This window comes from Passer domesticus, chromosome 3 (genome assembly GCF_036417665.1).
Source record: "Passer domesticus isolate bPasDom1 chromosome 3, bPasDom1.hap1, whole genome shotgun sequence".
Lineage (NCBI taxonomy): Eukaryota > Metazoa > Chordata > Aves > Passeriformes > Passeridae > Passer > Passer domesticus.
This window is the reverse complement of record NC_087476.1, coordinates 91,682,575-91,702,837: the sequence shown is the minus strand read 5'-3', so window position 1 is coordinate 91,702,837 and position 20,263 is coordinate 91,682,575. Positions and strand designations below refer to the sequence as shown.

At 41.5% G+C, this 20,263-nt stretch overlaps 1 protein-coding gene across 1 annotated transcript in view; it reads right to left on the bottom strand.

Moving 5' to 3' along the window:
• Positions 1–8,071: 8,071 nt before the first annotated feature.
• PKDCC (protein kinase domain containing, cytoplasmic) overlaps positions 8,072–20,263 on the bottom strand; it is a 36,062-nt gene continuing 23,870 nt past the window's right edge. The window contains exons 6-7 of the mRNA XM_064414376.1: positions 10,850–11,023; positions 8,072–9,334 (exon numbers count right to left, since the gene is read on the bottom strand). Of these exons, the coding sequence (XP_064270446.1) occupies positions 9,249–9,334; positions 10,850–11,023 (260 nt within the window). The 3' untranslated portion in view covers positions 8,072–9,248. The remainder of the gene's footprint in view (positions 9,335–10,849; positions 11,024–20,263) is intronic.

The window sequence follows — 20,263 nt, the reverse complement described above, 5'->3', positions numbered from 1 at the left end:
TTGTAGATTTAATTAAGATATCATGCCAATAGAAAAGCACTTATTCTTGGTGCAAACACAGCAGCAGAAAATTGTTGTTCTGTGACTAAGCTGAAGAGCTTATTTTCAAAGTGGGAGATAGTGGTCCTGCCACAGCTGCCAAGAGAAGTGATATAACACTCTTACAGACAATGTCTGGAGATGGTTTAATAATTTAAGCTCATGGAAATCCTGATCGGCTGCTTGACAGAGAGGAGGAGACTGTGAGAGGAAAGGTCAGGTCTGTACTTACTCTTCCCCTCGAGGTCAATTGCTGGACACTGTCAGACACTGCAGCTGAGGTCACTGGCTGATTAGTCAGCCCCAGCAAGGCCATTTTGGAGCAGATGAAAGTTGCCTGCATGACAGACTGTCAGTGTCACCACAACTTTGCATCTCAAACTTCACGTGACCTTTCAAAATCCAGTTGCTGCTTAATGCAGGGTAAGGAACTGGAGTTAGTGTTATCTGCCCAATTTGCTCCCCTGGCACCATTCAGGACAAGTCCAATGCACACCTACACGTAATCCATGAGGCAAAGCTGGGCTCTTCTCACAGGGTGAAGCCATGGCCAAGAATCTACACTGCTCACTGTGGGTCACAGCTGGGAAAGGGACATAAATTAGAGAGAACAGAGTAGGTGAAGCCCTGTGACAGCTCTCCAGGGGACCATGGTCCTCTGAGACCTGTACAAAGCCTAAACAAGCAAGAAAAGCCTTTTGCAACACGTGTGTAGGGCCAGAGGGAAAGGGAGATTTGAGGTGCCATGTCCAGTGCTGATCACTCCCCTACTGGTGGGGCATTCAGTTCAGGCACACACAGCAGAAGCTTTAGGCCAACTTGCATATTTTTAGCAAGTAAAAGGCCAGCTAGGATCTTTTCAGCTAATAAAAATGAACATCAGTTTGATTGGCAATTTTCTGGGACTATTCCTTCTGAGCAATACATAAACAGGTATGAATGCATCTTTTCAGCTAATAAAAATGAACATCAGTTTGATTGGCAATTTTCAGGGACTATTCCTTCTGAGCAATGCATAAACAGGTATGAATGCATCTAAACCATTGAATGAATGGCTTCAGTTTGTCCAAATAATTGCATGTCAAATTGCAGCTAAAATATCTCTTAGTTCTCCATCAGGCTGCTTTGTTTATTATAAATAAAACCTTGATGCATACAAAGTCAGAAAATACCATGGCCCAGTAATTCTCCCCAGATAGGCACAGATAGGTCTTACTATGTTTGCAAATCACATTTCTGACACCAAGCCTATTGTGAAGAGAAAATGGCTTAAAACTTGACCTAAATCAGTACTGAGACTGCAAAAGAAACTGGAGTGTAAACTCAGGCTCCTAATATTGTAACCCCAAAGTTTCTCTCAAATTCCTTCTTGGAAGTCATGCTTGCACTGCTTAAAAAGATACTAAAATTCTTCTTATATAACTGTTCAGGAGAAGCTGTACGTGGGGAATAAACTACTGAGCTGGCATTAATTTAATTTTACTCTAGTGTTCTGCAATATGGTATATTTCACATCAGCTCCACTGCGTTAGGTTCTTCTATCTATCAACTTGAAGAGACAAGTTTGACATTAAATTTATTTCTTGGATAAATTACTGGATGCTTCTGAAGTCTACACTGAAGCATGAAGTGATAGTGTCTGCTGAAGCCATCAGTCCTTATTGACAAGTCTGGTTAAATTATCAGGTTGTATGTAATTTTATTTGAGTGTAGGAAAATGAAGGCTAAAGCCAAGAACTTGGTGGGGTTTTCTTTCCTGAGATGATGATTTATTCATTTTGGCTTCAATAGCTACGGTGTCAGGCGTATTTTATATTTTTCCAACTTTGACACTTCAAACATTTGATTTCCCTTTGCAACTTCCAGCCTAAAACATGTTTCCCATTATATATATTCAAGTGACTGCCTTGCACACACTGACTCATGAGGCTGGTTTTTATTTTCACAAAATATATAACCCTATTTGAATAAAATACAGATGGTGTCCAATACATTAAACACAGCAAATTTGCCATTCCCTTCTCCATCCCCTCTGTGTTCCCCTCCCCAGATTTTCTGTAGCTGCATGAAATCTTATCAGACTCAGCTTGGAAAGGACATGGCAACAGAAATTTGATGCCATTCATATATGGTTTGCTGCAATAAACAATGTGCATTTTTTTTAATTATTAACATTTTTCTGTAGGATTCTGCATTTGGAGCTCTGCTTTAAAGCAAGCTTTGTGCCCCTTGGAAGGTACTGAACAGGCAGCATTGCCCTGTGGTAGAGTTTGAATAAAGGGCAGGCAACATGGCATATGGCACCAAGGTCCAAGTAGATTCAGCTGCCTCTTACATCACCAAGCAATTTAGAAGGAAGAAAAAGGCCATATACAAGTGTATAGGAAATTACCTAAGTTAATTAGTAAAAAACTGCTGAAATTAATTGAAGAAAAACCTATTCTAGGTTTGCTCTGAAAGCGTAATTATACTTCACTGTATACACGCATGTAACATTTACTTGGAATGCATGAGGTTTGGGGTTCTAAATAATTCTATCAGCATCACTAGATGGCATTGGAGGGTGCTTTATCTCATCATAAGAAAACAGTCTGTAGAAATTTTTATTAGGAACACTGAATTTATCCCAGGCAAGCTGAAGGCATGTTCCATGGTGAAGGAATTGCAACATGAGGCAAGAACCAAGGCTGGCTGAGCAGTAACAGCATTGCTGCAGTTTGCTTCTGTCACACACAAGGACCCCACCACCTCTGAGCAAGAATGGGACAACTGAAACCTGGAGAGAAATAAATAGCAAAGGGTACTAAAGAAGCTGTGAACTGATATTACATGGGCTGGTGACTTGGAGAGGTAAGAGTTAATCTCCCCTTGAGATGTAGGGTGGAATTTTTGGACTGCATATTTGTTTTTCCCCACAGCAAATTATACAATTATTATAAAAATAGTATTTGTTTTTCTTACACCTTTTTTACTATATAGCTCCCATGTCACTTTTCTATTACTTCAGAATGAGACATGTTTGCCATCCAGTGATTTTTTTTTGTTAGCTTCAGCATCCACTTTGGAATTACTGCTAACTTCAGCCACCGGTTCTTGTCCATTGATTGTTATTGCACAGAAGCCATGCAGAGTCAACTGCACCACAGGTACCCTGGTTTCTGAATTGCAAAAGTATTACTATATTCACAGAGCTCTCTTACTTCTCCCTTTAGTAGCTGGCAAAAAGAGGCAAAGAGGAGTTTGTTCACCTATGAATACACAATTTCTGGAGCTCAGTCTCTAAGAAATGGACTGTATATCATAATAATTGTAGGCCATGTAATATGTGTTGCAATGTAAGGCAGCAAAATGGTGATTTCTTTTCACAACTGCCACTTTGACCCCCAATCCAAATCTTCAAACGTTTCAGTTCTCCAGGTAGACAGTGCAGAGTCTCTTCACAAATTCACTGCATGAATGTGCATTATTTTTTTCCTCTGTAATATTCTTTCTGCTTATGAGCTGTCATTGATCAAAGTTCTATAATGGCTCACAAATCGGAGCCATGTACAAATCAAAACCTGACATTTAATTGAAGTGTTCCCATTCTTTAAACAGACTTTGGGTTTGTATCTCGTGGGGGTTAAAGGACAGGATGGTAAAATGTATAGAAAAAGTAGCACACATGATGATCAACAGCTTGTGCCCAAGAATGAGGCAGTACCTGCCAGTAAGTCATATGGGGTTTTTCATAGGTCATGAACTTGCACAAACCCAAGGTCTTGTATAAAACATTAAATACACCCACTTCTAAAAGTGCCACTGTGCCCCTGGTCATCTATTTGTCTGACTGGCTGCTCTGCATTCCTTCTACTCTATTTATGGAAAGCTGTAATTCATAAATACCAATTTGTACCATTATCTTCATACATGCCAAGTACTTGTAGTATTGAAAACTGGAACTTGTTCTTAGGGCATACTTAAAGTTGGCAGAAGGATGATAAATAGGAATGACATTATGCCTGTTAAACACTGAGTATAAATGTGTAGAATTCATATTCCCTTCCTGGCATTATTTATTAAATAATATACTTATTAAATATATTTATTAAATAATATTAAATAATATATTATTTAATAAATAATTATTTATTAAATAATATAATACACCTTTCATTTTCTATATCTTGTTAAAGCTTCCATCTAAAAGAAAGATAAGTTTTCATATTGTCATTGTTTAAATTTCACAGGAACCTACACATGCTCACATGGTCATGTACATATGGGAAAATCAGTGTATTTTTCCTCACTTACATGGTTCAAACATTTAGGTCCAAGAGGTAGGTTTCACTGTGTTCCTTCTTCACAGATACTTGAAAATCTAGCAGTCTGACACTGTTTTACATGAACATAAATCAAGGATTAACTGAATCTATGCTGGTAAAATTAAGCTCAGTAAGATCAGATTCTGACTTTATAATTTCAAGTAGCCACTGGATAGTTTCGTCTCCCTTCTCAGCCTCCCAGTCATTTGTTGAAAAACTGTGGTTAGCAGGGATTTTTTGTTTAAAAGCCACAATTTCCAATAAATGTGTTGTTTGTCCTCTGGCTTGACATCAAAGACAGTTTCATAATGAGGGTGGCTCCTACTGAATTATATTTCCCATCAGTTTGCAGAGAAGTGGGGCACCTATTACACAAAGGCAATGCTTGACTGTACACAAGCTCAAAGAGAAGCAACACAATGTCTGGTTTCCTCCACTTTTTTAAAATGCACCTCTTAAAAGCATCCATTCCAATCAGAAAAAACATCACTTGTACTTACTTGCAAGAAACCTGCTTGTTAGAGTTCAAATGCCAAGGCCCATGTCTGTGCTGAAGGAGGCACAGGGACTCTGCATGCCCAGGGAGCTCTAGAGGAGGGCATCCCAACATATTTCACTCCTGCTTAAAACATACAGAGAGGAAAAAAAATGTATTTTCATGACCAAAAAAAAGATTCAACAATCACATCTCAAAAAACATTAAGCAGAGTATGACCGTGAATTCTTTCTATACTGCATTCTTTCCACCAATGTTCCTCTTCTTCTTTGAGTCCCATTTTTTGTTTCTGCAGTCAATTGATGAAAACTTCAGATGAGTCTTTTCAACCTAAATCTGTTTGACTTCTTTCAACACCATTTCACATTTTGAAATGGGATATGTTTTCATCAAAAAAACTTGTGAACAGTCTTACCACTCTATTTTTCTTCTTCCCCCGCTGCCCCCCAATAGTATTTTGTAGTTAAGCCTTCACAGAATTTCGTGCTAAAGAATACAATATAAGCTCTCCTACTAAATCTGAACATCAGTGTTCACATCATCACTGTTCATATTATTATTTCCTGACAGGTAACATAATATGATCTCTGGATATTCACTGCCATCTTCCATATGCTTTGAATAACAAATCCTCTTGGTACAAGTTGATAAGGTGAATTTCAGAGGCAGGGACAAAGTCTTCACTGTGCACCTACCACGGTCAGGTCCTGCCCCTGGTGAGTATCCCCTGTGGCTGCCACACCACATTCAGTAACTGCAACAGGAAGAGCTGCCTTCATGCCAGGCTGATGTCCTCCCTGCACCCCACTCTGCCATTCCCACCAATCTCACAAACCTTTGGGAAACTTGATCATGGCTGACAGAAGGACAAAGCAAAATGCCTCAGTGAAGCAGTGAGGGGCAGGGGAAATCACAAATAGTTGTACCACACTGAACTCCTTTATCTTATGTTGAAAGTACCTCTCTGGCATTCTTCACCAGCATCTCACTGCCCATCCACCAACTTCACTCCTTATACAAACTTACCTGAACCTCTCAGCTGGAAACAGGGCCCACTTGTTTTCAGGCTTTGTCTCATGGCAATCAATGCTCATGGCAGTATTACTAATTCCACCATAGATTTCTCCCAGATGTGATGTGAGTTGTGACCACCTGTTTGAAGCTGATTACAGGAGACCTCAGTTTTCTACTTAAAAAGACACACTGACGTTGGGGAGAAAGCTCAGAAAAATGAGCTGAGATAAAGCAGTAGACTCACAGACAGAGAAAAACAGAATTTTTATTTTGGTCGAAGCAAAGATGAAAGCTCTTGGTATGTCTCCCCTGTAACCCTCAGGACATCAGGCTGAAGGTGATGCTAGTCAGTGCTTGTTTTATTGTCTTTAGCCTGTTCCCAGTGGTGGGGCTAGAATCACCTCCTCACCAAACCATTAGGAGACAGTGGGCAGCTCTTGGAGGTGCTCTGAGCCTCAGACCAGCCAGGACAACGTGGTGCTGGACTGGGCCAAACACTCAGCACAGCCCCTTGCAGAGCTGCAGCACCCATAACCTCACACAGCTCTCACTTCTCCAGATGAACTCAACATCCTGTTTAGCACTTCATTTTGTGCACAGGCTATTGGTTTTTCACTGAGGAAATAAGGTCTCCCTGTTCAGCATGACACGTACATAAATACGTATACACATACACACACGTGCATGTGCACACACAGACAGCAGTCATTTAAAGCCCTGTGGGTGTCTTCTTTCATATTTCTACCTTGTGGCTTGAGGAAGCCAGGAAATGTAAAAAGCAGTCTAAAAGTTAGGGGAAAAAACAGATAGAAATGCCTTTTCCACAGAAAACATGAAGCAGGTCTCAGGCTGACTGGCTCAGACCTGCCAACTCGCTTTGTGACTTTGCTTCCTCCTCCTCTGTGGCTTCTTAAGGGTACCCATGCCACACGTGCCAGTCAGGCACTGCTGAATCAGTGCTGCAAAAATCACTTTCTCCACATAAATTCAGAATTTTGCCAGTGTTTACTACGGCTGTTAAATTCTCTTACTGTAGTATCACACCTCTCTTACTAAGATTTTAATCAGCATTTCCACTGGAAAGCCTTACTTTCAGAGTTATAAAACATGCCAGTATAAAGTTGATTACCACTGAAATTTAAAATCCAGCTTCTTGGCTCACAGCTATGTTTCTTTCTTGCTTACATGATCTCTGTTTGCAAAAGCTGATATAAATTGGTTTGGCAACTTTGTTTAATTCTAGGGATAAACAATTCCTGACTAAAGAGGTATTTTTTTCCAGTGTGCAGAAAGTGATGGAATTAAATTATTGAAGTTACCTACTACAGCTTTAAAGTATTACCCCGAATGCCTTTTTTTTTTCTTTTAAATGTTGGGCGTTTTTTTACATAGGAATGCAACTAAAGGATTTAAATTTAAACAACGTTTTTAAATGCTGAGTATTTTTGGAACTGTGCAGTGCTTAATGGGAAGGAAATCACAGGAGGTTAAAGACTTTCAAACTACATACCAGCACCTCAGTGCCAACAACCCATATCACTTCAATGAACTGTGCAGTATGTGTTGCCATGATTTATGCAGCAATTTTAAAAGAATCCATAGTGTTTGTTTATTACCACAGTATGATTGATGGGTTCCTAAGTGCACGGCGACACAATCAGCTGAGCTATTAGGGCTGGGAGTTTGATAATTTGTGAGTTACAGCCATTACAGGACGTCACTTCAGCCAATTGCCAGAGCCATTAGGGCATCGGTGACCTCAGAGAAACCGCGGAGAGGCGAGACCCGCTGCCCGTGGTGCCACTGCCAGACCTGTCCTCCTGCACCCCACACTGCTGCTCAACTTGCCTGGCACTCCTGCTCTCCTTCCCTGCTCTCCCTTGCAGGGGCTGTTGCCTGGCTTCCCTTTTGACCCAACGAGCAATTTCATCAAGTCCTGCTCTCACCTGTACCCCTTCCAAGTGGTAAAAGGCTGATACCAGCATAAGGCAAAGCACAGAGCAGCAAAGACTGCTCAACCACTGTCTGCTAACTGTGACTCATTTTGTGACAGGCAACCACGTAGGCAAAGCCACCGAGTACTCAAGGCACCAAAAGACCCTTCCCTGGGAGACACTGAAACAACCTCAGTCCTTTCTGGAAAAAAAATCCCAAGTTTAAGTTTATATACAATATGCTGGATTTTATAAGGCATTTATTTGAAACAGGAACACGCAAAAACCAAGAATAAAAGAAATTTTATTTATCTTTTATTTTTTTTTACAAAAATAAACCATTTGAGAAACAAAAGCACATTTTTTCCTGACTGTACAAACTACAAAACAGTATGACATTGGTCACTTTAGCATTTACTTCATTGCTTTCACTGAAAGCAAATTCTCTAGACACACCCTGCCTTTAAGATGCATTTTATATAGAATTAAGGCTAGCATTCATTTGACATCATTAAGGTCATTTACTTCATTTACTCTAAGAACCAGCAAGCGATGCCCTAGAAAAACAAGGACCTGATGATAAAAGGTACGAATAACTGCAAGCTAGTCATTAAATCAGTACTGTTCAACCAGCTGGACTGCTTTGCCAGTCTGTCAAAGATGTGGCTTCCTGAACAATTCAAACTGATTCAACAAAAGTCTTAAGCACAGGCTTAATTGTAAGCATATGCTCAGGCCTATCCAGCAAAGCACTCAGCACTTGGGTAAGTCTCTGCCCTTTCAGTGGGACTATTCATATGCTTATGTGATTTGCTAGATCCACAAAATGGCTCTTTCAAATTAAAAATGAAACTTTATGATAACATTGGAAGCAAAAATGAAAATTAGTTGCAGTCTTGCAATTCTAAACATAAGCAATTCCTTCCGTTTGACAAATATGTCGGCATTGCATATTTCATAGCCTGAACACAAATGCTGATTGTCCTCAGTAACGTTTGCTATTCACCAGACAAACTGATACGCTTCAGTTCCTCTGTTGTGATTGTACGTGCCCAAATAAATACCAGTGTGGAGGATACACACTTCCCAGAGAAATGATCAGCTTTCATCCCTGGACGCACATGTATAGGTCAGAAATGTTATGCTAACCTTGCTTAGAAAAGCCAGAGCTGTCAGCTGATTTATAACCAAAATTATACTCTTAACAGTGTATCATCTCTTGTATTTTGCTTTGGGTTGTCTTGCTTTGTTTTTAAATCACATTTTCAAAATCTTGTTTTATTGCACATTCATCCTGGTCATGCAGGTTATTTCTTTAAAGTTTCCTTTAGCACTCTATAGATTAGAATGAGTAATAGTGCAATTATTCTCCGGCCACAGCCGCCTTCTACCTAACAGCTGCCTATATTTATACACAAACAGCTCTTATCACTCACGTGTCAGACTGAGCCACTTTAGGTGTCAGTCTGTCACCTTCACATATGTTATCTTGTCAGGATCAGGCACAATATGATTTGAGGCCATCTTGAAGAACACAAGCTGCCGACCTGCATTGAATAGGAAAGAGGGGGGAAGGGAAAAATATTTAGAAGGGATGAGCAAAAGGTTGCCTACCTTAAAATGCTGAAATTTCAAATCCTACTTCAACCTATGCATTCTTTAGGCCACGCAACTCTTAACTTCAGCTGATATAAACCTGAACTGTTTTTGTCTAAAATGACACCAAAATTTCCCTGGTTTCAATATCTTTACTCTTACCTAATTATGGTCAAGATACAGCTGTTCACAGCTAGCACAGTAAATGAAAGAAAGGTCTGAAGACTTTAATACAAATTCCATGTGGTCTTTAAAAAAATGTTTTGAGACTCCCACTAATAAATACAGGCTTGGGTTTGGGGCTTAAATGAAGGACATTCATTTGATTGTACAGAAGCAGAATCATATTTGCATGCTTGATCTTTACAAAACTGATCAGTGAAATGTGTATTAAACATGACTTTCTGTGAAACAGCTCTTGCTGATCACTTTGTAGCTCTGGGATTTAAACAAGGTTTCTAGTCCGCAGATAAAGCAGCAGCAAGTGACAATAGCCTGGGTAGCATAAGGCACCTGCTGCATATATATCCAAGGCCAGTGGGGGCTGAATTTGGCAAGGTTTCTTTGTTTGGTGTCTGTGGGAGCCACAGCATAGCTCTCCTATCTCCCCACATTCATATTCCTGCCTCCCAACGAGTTCCTGCTGCCCCACAGACCTGCAAAATCACTGCCTTCCTTTGCAGCACAGAGATACACTCCATGTCTGCTGTACTTCTGCCTTCCCTCTCTAAACTTGAGAAAATCAAATGCTATTTGCTCCCAGCCTGCCTCTCTAGGGGGCTCCCATAACACCATTTTCTTTTAAAGTATTACATGGCAAACGGGATGCCTCAACTGCCGAGCAAATTTCCGAGCTGCAGGTTTCAGGGACTCAGGTGCTCATGCCTCAGGAATGGTATGGCAAAGGGAATGACAAATAAGACTACAAATACTGCTGTCCCATTTGCTTTTAATTTTGTAACCTGAGATAGAAGCTGCTCTAAACTTCCTATGAATTTCTCTGTGCCAGAATAAATACTTTTTTAGTATATCAATTAACTTCAATATTCCAACTACAGATAGCTTGACATGATGACCTAGTAGTCCCTGGTTAGCTATAGACAAGGTTAACAGGAATCAGATTTTTCTTGGTTCCATGGAAGTGCCTGTTCACACCTCCCAGAAGCACAAAAATGCAAAAAAACAACAATTCAGATCCTGTAGTTTGGTAACCTGAAGTCCACGTGCTTAGCCCCCCAGTGCCAGCTCCTGGGATCCTGCCTGTAATTTCTGCTCCCCTAACAGCCGGCAAAGAGAAGCCTCACCAAAAAGAAGCTGCTTCAGCTGAACCTTCAGAAACTACCTCAGTTCTAGATACTGCTGGTGGCTCCTGCACCCAGCACAACACACTCCCCAAGCTGTATTAAAATACTTAAGAGCAGCCAGAATAGGTGACTCAGTTCTGCTCCACAGCATCCAGGACCTACCTGTCCAAGTTGTCTGGTTAGTCAGGACAAAAGCTTTGCACTGGGAGTAGCTGTCACAGATCTCAATGGCTTCGTTGACATCAAACACAGAGAGGAGGCAGCCCTTGTGATGGTAGGATGGCCAGCATCTGTAGTTCTCATCAGGAATAAAGGCTTCAGGCACCCGTCTGTACTCTGCAAATCAGAGCAAAGCAGTGGTTGGAAAGCTCCAGCAAACTGGTTGTTTTTAACAGGCAAGGTTTATTAGAGCAGCTTAGGAGCAGGATATATGATGGAAAAGCTGACGGTTTAGCCTGTACCAGCTCTGGCTTACTCCCAAACGTGTTTATAGCTCTGCACTTTCCTTTCCTTTTCCTTCCCTCCTTTCTTCTTCTCACCTTTTTCTCCAGAAAGCATCTGTAAATAAACAGTCTGTGCACAAAACCCCTTCCCCTTCCCCACTGCGGAGGCAAGGCTTTGGTTTTATTAGGAGTTTTACAGGAAGAATGTCCCATTGAATAAACAGCATCCACTTGAATGAACTGACTCACTGTCCTACTTCTCAACAGTGAGCAGGATTGTCGGGGTGAGACCTGACCAGGCGTTCCCAGCCCTCCCTCTCCCTCAGAAGAGCATGCTATTTTTCTCTGGCTCCTTTAGAGAAGGAAGAAAAGACAGGCTTTTAATTAAGCAAACTTTTTTTGCTTGCTCAGATTAGGACAAAAGAGGAGTCGCTTGATGGGCCTCTGAAGAGAAGGGAGGGGGGGAAAGTAGTGGGAGCATGTCAGCGTGGTCCTCGCCCAGCGCCTCCGTGCTGCCCCACCGACTGCTCCTCTCCCTTGGCTGCCGTTCAGTCTCACTTGCCTTTATGAGCTGCCTCTTGTTCTCTGTTCACAGCTCCTCTCACTTTCCCAGCCACTAACAGGGCTTTCTCTAATGAATGCATCAGCAAATTCAACTGATCATTTATAAACATTTCTATTTAGCCTCCAGACGCACAAATTAATGGTTCCCTCCTGTCTCTCCTCCCCACGTCCTATTCAAAAAACTAAATACATTCTACATTTCTTCTAATTGTATCTATTATGGAAACCAGAGCTGCCTGCCCTGACTCACAGTCTATTCTTAAGTTACTTTGGTTCAGGCATTTTCTGCCTGCTCTGTTGATTCAGCCTGCTAATATTTCATGCAGCACATTGTATGAACACCACTGAGTCAAAGGCAAGTGTGTCTGCTACTCCAAACTGTCAATATTTCAACTGGGAAAAGAAGTGCACATTCACGAGGAGTGCTCATTCTCACCACAGAGTCTGAAATAGTGGGAAACAAATGTAGTAAATACATTCTATTTTAAGCCCTAGCTCATTTAAAGTATCATAAGAAACATTCCCAAACAAGAAGAAAAATCAGAGCTGATCATGTCCCAGCTAAATCAAAAGCAAAAAAGTTTTCTTAATTCAGGAAATGCAGATTCATGCACAAGAAAAAAAATTCCAAATGTAGTTACACATTATGAGTGGTCATTTTTCCATCAAAAATATTATGCATTTCTTCTGAAGAGAAGTCAGAGCATAAATCAAACTGCTGGCTAGGTAAAAGTCCCTTTTTTCCCAGTTTCTGTATCAACTGTAGTGTAACAATAATTGAATGTAACAGAATATTCTCTTATGTTCACATGGCAACTGCTGAGTTGCCTCACAGCCTACGACAGTAAAAAGATGTGTACAAATTAAAAGCAAAAAAAAATCAATTCCCTATAGTTAGCACCGTATGTAACCATTTGTATCAGCATACATGCTATGTTGATGACTGGATATAAAATGTGATTATCCACAGCTCCTCTTTGCACACCACAGAACGGCCACCTCACGCTGCACTGTGCCAAGCCCCATGCCACACGGGGATTTACAGAAGGATGGTCCTTGCTGTGGCAGCAGGAGATGAAGCATCTGCCTGATTCTCTGTGACAGGAAGGAGCATGTCCCAGCTCTTCTCCAGGGCACTTTGGGAGTCTGACAGGCTCCGTGCTGGGGCTGGGAGGAAGCTGCAGCATCCCTCAGCACATCATCACTGCACTAAAAGCACAGCCCTACATCACACCATGTATTTTTCTTCACACAAGAGAGAAGCCCACCTTGAGGACCCTTATTTAATATTTAAAATATTTAAACTTCTCTGAGCACGTATATGCATCTTAATAGGCCTAAAGTGCTTCCCTTTTCCTCAGCATTGCTCCCAATACAGCTCTCAGGGGTTAGGCTCTCAGCTGACATACACAGACTTCAAAAGAGCAGCAGTGGTAGGAGATAAAGTTCTCCCTTTATTGCCCTTTCCAAGGTGACCAAGCCTGGTAAATCATCTGGGCAGCTCAGACACATTAATCAACGGAGTTGGGCCAGCAGTAAGTGCGATGGCAAGGTCCTGGTTTGAGTCTGCAAGCAAGGATGGAAACAGCCATGCAAGGATAGTGTCACCACACAGCAGAGCCCTATGGCTGTCCCTTCTTGCTGCTCCCTGCCAGTTCTGACATGAGAAAAAGCCATAACCATCTCCAGTGACTCACGGAAACAGGTAACAGGAACATGGCAGTGTGACACAGATGCAAAGAGCATTTTCCTTTGGCTGTGAGATCACCAAGCACTACGCAGGTGGAAACACCACCGCTGGAATCTGAAGGAAGACACAGTCACATGGGCTCCATGAGGGCAGCTTCCAGCAGGGCCTCCAGCTGGCAGGAGCCATTGGATACCTGCAATCTGGGGATGGAGCCTATGCTGCCCGCAGGGAGGGGAGGATGCAGTGAGGGGAAAGACAGGAAGGCAGCCCCTGTCCCCCCTCACATAGGGAGCAGCAGCGATGTGCCTTCCCTTAGGAGCATCCCAATAGAAGGCAGTCACAAGGAGTGGAGAGCAGGACACGTGATGGCCCTGCACCCTGGTTCCTGTCCCACACCAGCCAGGCACTTCTGCGTGCCCTGGGAAGCCAACATGGGACCTCCTCTTCAAACTACTACAGTCAGAACTGATTAGAAACTCATTGCAACACCAACCAAGTGGTAGTCAAAGCAAACTGCACTTTTCTTCAAAACTCACTCTATCTCCAGCAAAGCAAGGTGGCTGTCTTGCCCATTTGCATGGTAAAGGCAAGTATCCATGGAATCTCTTACTTGCATAGTGTTGATTTAGGGAGCTTACCCTTTAGCCCTTATTTGTATGAGTTGTGAAGAAATGCACTCCTCTCACATGAACTGGAAGAACCCTCCTGAAGGATGCTTCCCTTGTGAGATGTGTCCCAGCAATGGCATTAGGTCCAGCCCTCAGGAGAGCTGGGCTTCCCCAACACCTTTAAAATGGACACCACAGTGCAGCTACTCAATTAAGCAGTATTCCAATGGTTTAAAGACAGCTCCAGCTCAAGTTTTTGTCCTGCCAAGACCTGGAACTTGCTTAAATGGAGTCCTTGGAATTTGAAGGCTCACAGCAGTAAATCACATCATAAAAAGGTCAAAGTTCTGGTCAATTTCCAGACTAATGGTGTTTAAAACCAATAAATGCTTGCCTAATACTATAAATGCAGCCATAAATTAACACTTTTGTGTACATACACATAGCTTGACAGAGAGTACATAAAGTCTATCAAGGTAATGGCAAGGAATAGATCAGAGAAATGCAAGGCGTCTCTACTGATATCAGCAGAAAAAGAATCCTTTCCTCCATCTACTAATTTTGTGAGGATTGAAGCAACTAAATGCAGTGCAGTATGCCTGATCTTGGCATGACTTACAATGGGTTTACTCCAGAGTTTAACATAGGCGAGGTAATACAAGAGCTTACACTTACACAGATAGATTGTACTCCAAAGCATTTTTTGTTGTAACTATTTCAGAGCTTCAAGATACCTTGCTCTGCTGAAGCCAGGCAATCCTCAAAAGTTTTGATTTTTGATAGCTTTTACAGTTTTAAATATTTTCATACAGTTGTTCTGATGAATCAAAACATACTGCTTTGATCAGGTCAAAGTCTTAGAAGTTTCTTAGCATGTTAGCCACATCCCCACGATGGCCACACTGATCCTCAAACTAAGATCACCCACTTGTTGTGACAAAGTTAGAGAGGCATCTTTAAAAGCAATCTGCAGCATCACTGATCAGTGCAAAAGCCATAAAAAAACCCCAAAAACAACTACAACAACAACAAAAAACCCCCAAAAAACCCACAACGCTTTAAATTCTTATTCTATCTTTTTTTTCCATCAAAAACCACCTGCATTGTCCCAAGGCCGACTACAATCTATAAACATACTCATTTTCACTGTACTAGACTGAATCATATAAAGAGCTCCACAAGTATATAATAAACTATGTGAAACCGCCTGTGGTTTCCCCCTTTTAGCTTGTCTGAATCACCCTAAATCTGACTTTAATCAGTCCTAATGACCGTTTATTTCAGCCACAGCAGCCAGACTGCATTTTTACTACCAACTACAGCTACTTCTTGGAGATTTGCCCAGTTCTCTTATCACCTGCCAATACACTGTGGGTCAATGACAGAGACACAACCACGTTCATCCTTGACAGAAAAATCTTGTTGCACTTTTTTTCCTCCCTCCTTTTTTCTCCAATCTCAAGAGGAACACTGGCAGTCAGCTCTGGAATTGCTTTTAATTGCTTTGCTCACAAGTAAGCAGAAAGAGCCTGATCCTGCCAATATCAGCAAAAAGTGGTATTGAGCAGTGTTTTGCTCTACAAACAGTCCGTTCTGATTCCCAGGGAGCTCTTGGAGAACAGTATTGGATCCAAAATAGACAATAATACACTGATGTTTTTAGTACGCTTCATTTTACTCTGAACTTTCCCTCATGTTCCAATAGCTCACATTTAAACAAGCTTCTGACAGCAGGCCCCGCGAAGCACCCGGCACAGTTTGCTACAGAGCGCGGCTTTGTGCCGTGTGTGAGGAAGCGAGAAGGCCGGCCTGGCCCGCGGGCCTCCGCTTCCAGCCAGGCCTGACGCATCCCAACGCTTTGGAAAGGCAGGCTGGCCTGGCAGGGCACGGCTTTGCCTCAGAGCAGGAGATAGCCCTGCTCCTCTCGGAGCGTTTCCATCCTCCGGCAGTTTCCTGCGCGCGGGCTGGGAGCGAGGCGAGCCTCGTCGCTTTTTGTGCGCTTCCACTGTGCTGGCAGCAGAGCCATATTTAAATCAGTATGCAGGCTGTCGCCGAAACACAAATAAATAGCGAGAGGAACGACATGTTCCCTCACATTTTATTCCTGTTAACATGACACAGCTGGAGCATTTTTCCTGCCTCATGCCCCACATCCCAGAGAGATGTTCCATACCCACAGCCACCTCTGTGGTACACACCAATTTACCAAAGGCAACAGGCCCAAAATGTCCTACAGATGCTTAAACATTGCATGTGGTCCACTCAGTCGTAAAAACAAGGATGCTGATGATGGATAAGCCAAAAGTTCCCCAGGGTTATGTGTTGGGGCATTTAAGCTTGAAGACGTATGCCCACAGGATTTATAAAAGGCACTCGGTGACTTCTTTAGTGCTCTGGAAGGGAACCGAAGACCTCAGCAGAAAGTATTTTGCTGTGCAGTGTCAAGTTGGACAGGGAGAAGTTTAGCAACAGCAGAACACATTGCTCGGGAAACAGGGTAAATGGTTTGCACGGTGGTGGAGATACCAGTGAGCAACAAGCAAGTGGCTGTGGTCACTGCAGAGCTGCACAGACCCACTGAGCTGCCAGCACCACACGGCTGCAAAGGAACCTGCTCCTGTATTCCTGTCTGCTGGGATTGCCTGGCTCCTGATGTGAGAGCCCTCCCAGCAAGGCAGGGTGCAAAGGGAGATTTTTGCCCTGTGCACCTTTCCCCCTCAGCCCTGAGGGCTCTGGGAAAGGGACACCAAAGGAACATGTATAAAAATAATTAAAAAAAATACAAAGCTGATAAGATTTATTATAATATATTTCGATAGAGCAGGAATCTGGGTTGCAGTTTGTGCCTGATTTCAATAATTCTTGGGTAGATTTGCAGATTCCTAAGCAGGTTGCTATAGTGATCCTGCAGAATATTTTTTTCAAAACACTGTTGTACTGTAAATATTTACGTACAGCATAATCCTGCCAAATTGTCTTGAGACAAAGGAAAACACAACGTGTCTTTGCTTTATGTCCAGCCTTCCAGGGTTTTTAGCTTTGAGAATGTGCTTTCAGCTAACAACAGCAGCTAATTACAGCTTTCTGTGGGCTTGAACACCCCCAGACCTAATAATGGGTCATTTATTAGCTTTAATGAATAACAAAGCTATCCGATTTACGAGTGTTAGCTGATTTCACGCATTTCTGAGTAAATTCTGAGTTAACTGAAGGGCTGGGGCTTAGCTCAAGGGCCGGATACTCAGTACAAATCACTGTCACTTGATTGAAGTAATAAAAACTTTGATACTGGGGCATGACTTTACTGATGAACATCAGTAGTTTTTTTATAGTCTCCTTAATCTGGATAATTAATGGAATGATTTAATCATTTTTAGATAACATATGTCAGAAGATATACATGGATCCTGTTTTAATTCACATTCTTCTGGATTCCAGCAGGAGAGGCCAACAGCCAATAGAATATAAAAGCATTTGTTCCTGGTGTTGTTTTAAACGCTGCAATGTTCCCATATCAACATGAACAGCAGTGTGATTTATGATTGCAGAACACATACACAGCTATCAAATGTCTCCCACGCCTCTACTCTAGGATACTAAACCAAAGTCCAGAGCATAATATAATTTACAGCACTATAAAATCTTTACAACTGAAGCACAGTGAAAGCTTAATATCCAAGACCTTCTGTAATATGACTATGTCATCTTGTTAAACTTTATTTATGGGAACACTAGGGCTGACAAGAACTTTCTTTGTGCCACTTCCCTACTGCTTATCAATATCACCTTTCTCACTTTGTGGTGTTCATAGGAGGAGGTCTTCCTTTCAAAAACATAAGTTCACATAGATAACTGTTTCCTCAACGTTAATGTTTTAGTTATGGCCTGACATGACATGCCCAAGATCATGATCTTTCCTACTATGAATTTACAATGGTCTATCTAAGATAATGCCTAATTCCAGGCATTTAAGACCTAAGGCAAATTCTGAAGCTCCATTACCTGAACCTTCTGTAGTTTCCTTTCAAAACCAAACCAAACCAAAACCTTAGAATTCTTGGATCTGAACTATCTTCCTGTTCTTTTAGGATTTCAAAATAGGTTGTGCACCAGAAAGGCCTTATTTCATCACTAAACCTTTAGATGCCAGGAGAATGGCATCACAAATTCCTGTCATTTCTATTATTTGTGAGAGCAAAGGTCCTGGGAGTGAGTCACGTTGTGAGAGCTCTATCATCTGGAGCAAAATGGATGCAAACTTGTGCCTCCCCCATCTTGGCACCCATTGGGATATGAATGTAAAGCTGATTAACTCCAGTCTGGCCTGAGAAGCAAATGATCACCTTAAATTTTATCTTAACTTGGCACTGGGCTGAAAAACACCCTTCTTGAACTTTGTCTATGCTGCAGAGCAACACAGAAAACATTTTACAAAATCATGCAATCTTAAAAATATTTTTTGTCCAAACAGGGCCAAAAAAGACCTCAACCTACAGCTTGGGAAAATATCCCAGTTGTTCCTTTTCATCCCTGTCTACCCCTCTACCAAGATCTATACACAATATTCCAGCTGCTCAGCCTTAGTTTCAGTGGTGAGGATGCAATCCCAGTTGGAAACATCCTGCCAGTAGAAGAGGCTGATTCCCTGGACACCACTCCCTTCCAAGGCACCTGTCACCCTCTCCTGCAACCCCAATGTACCACAAGAGAATTCTTCATTCTATTATCTCCGAATAAATTCTAATTAATAATTTCTAATTCCATAATCTCTAGATTGAAAATTTTAAAAATTATTTGCAACACAGTATTAGTATCAGATACCAGTCAAATATCAGTTGAGGAAAGATTATAGTTGGAATTAAAATTATAAAAGTGGGTATATAGGCATAGTTTAGCCCTCATGATATGACTTCTTCATCTTTGTCTGGCAAGGAAAAGGAGTCTTAAAATAGAAATAGATTACAACACCTTCTCTGTGTGGTTAAAGTGGCCTCAGAACAAACTAGAAACAGGCCTGCACATCTTAAAGGCATGGCAGCTAAGTCTGAGAACACATCTAATCTAGGTGTAATTTCTAGCAAGATACCAAATTCCTCAGGCTTGTCACTGGTTGAGAACATTTTCCTATCAAGAAATTCAATATTACACTCACGGTATTTAATGTACATTATCCAATAAGTTACACAAAGCATCTACAGATTTTCAACATCTTTGGTCACACTGTGAAGTGCCTAAGTCCATTAGTAGTGCCGTGCAAATAAAACAGGCTCCTTGCAGAGCAGGGCATTCCCAACCATGAAATGGGGGCAGCAGATTCTGCCTTACATTATCCAGGACTCTACAGAATTAAAGAAAGACAAAAATGTGTAATTGTTACAGTAGCTAAATATACACAGAGCTCTGCTTCGTATCTGTGGAAACCTACACTGATACACTGACTACTGCTGTCCAAAGCTTCTCTCCTTGTGAGTCTTTATAAACATGACAGATCTCTAACATCCAAAAACTTCACCTCATCCTGATACAGAAGTGAGACCTGGAATCAACCAGCATCATAGAACAACTTCAGCTCTCCTGGCACTTCTTCAACAAAGGACATGTTTGTACTATTGATTGTACTGCTGAAAATAATTTTGCTGTGTTGACAGGTATCACTCAGCACAGACGTGATGAAAAGCTGAAAATTAGAAAGTTAAATGAACACCTGCAACAACTTTCATGCCAATTTTACACAAAATAAATATTGAATTATTCTGATAAGTGAGTCAAATTCATCCCTGGTATCATGGCCCTTTGAGGTTAGCAGAGCCACAACCAGAATGAATTTGGCTCCTCTCTTTCACTGAGAAAATGCTTCACTGAACTTTTCAAATCCCCTTTGCCAACATTCATCTTCATTTAGAACCCATCTTTCCCTCTTTACTGAGTTTTTGCAGCAAAGCCATAATTTTCCTATCAACTTGCAGTCAATTATGTTGACAGTTTGACATGAACATTGTACATACACAAAAATAATTTGCAAAACAGCTTTTACAATTGTTGGGCTTACCAGTCATTTCCAGCACACATAATACTCTTTGACATGTACAGTTCCACAGCTATCCTTCTAGGAAGAATATGCACCACTTCGTACCACAGTTTGAATAGCATACAGACATATTATGAAAAAGATAATGTTATTCAGCCTTGTTTTCATCCTGTTCTTTTTTTTCTATTTTTTTCATTCTATAGCTAGCAGAAGATGAGGGACACACTTCCTTGCAAAGGAAGT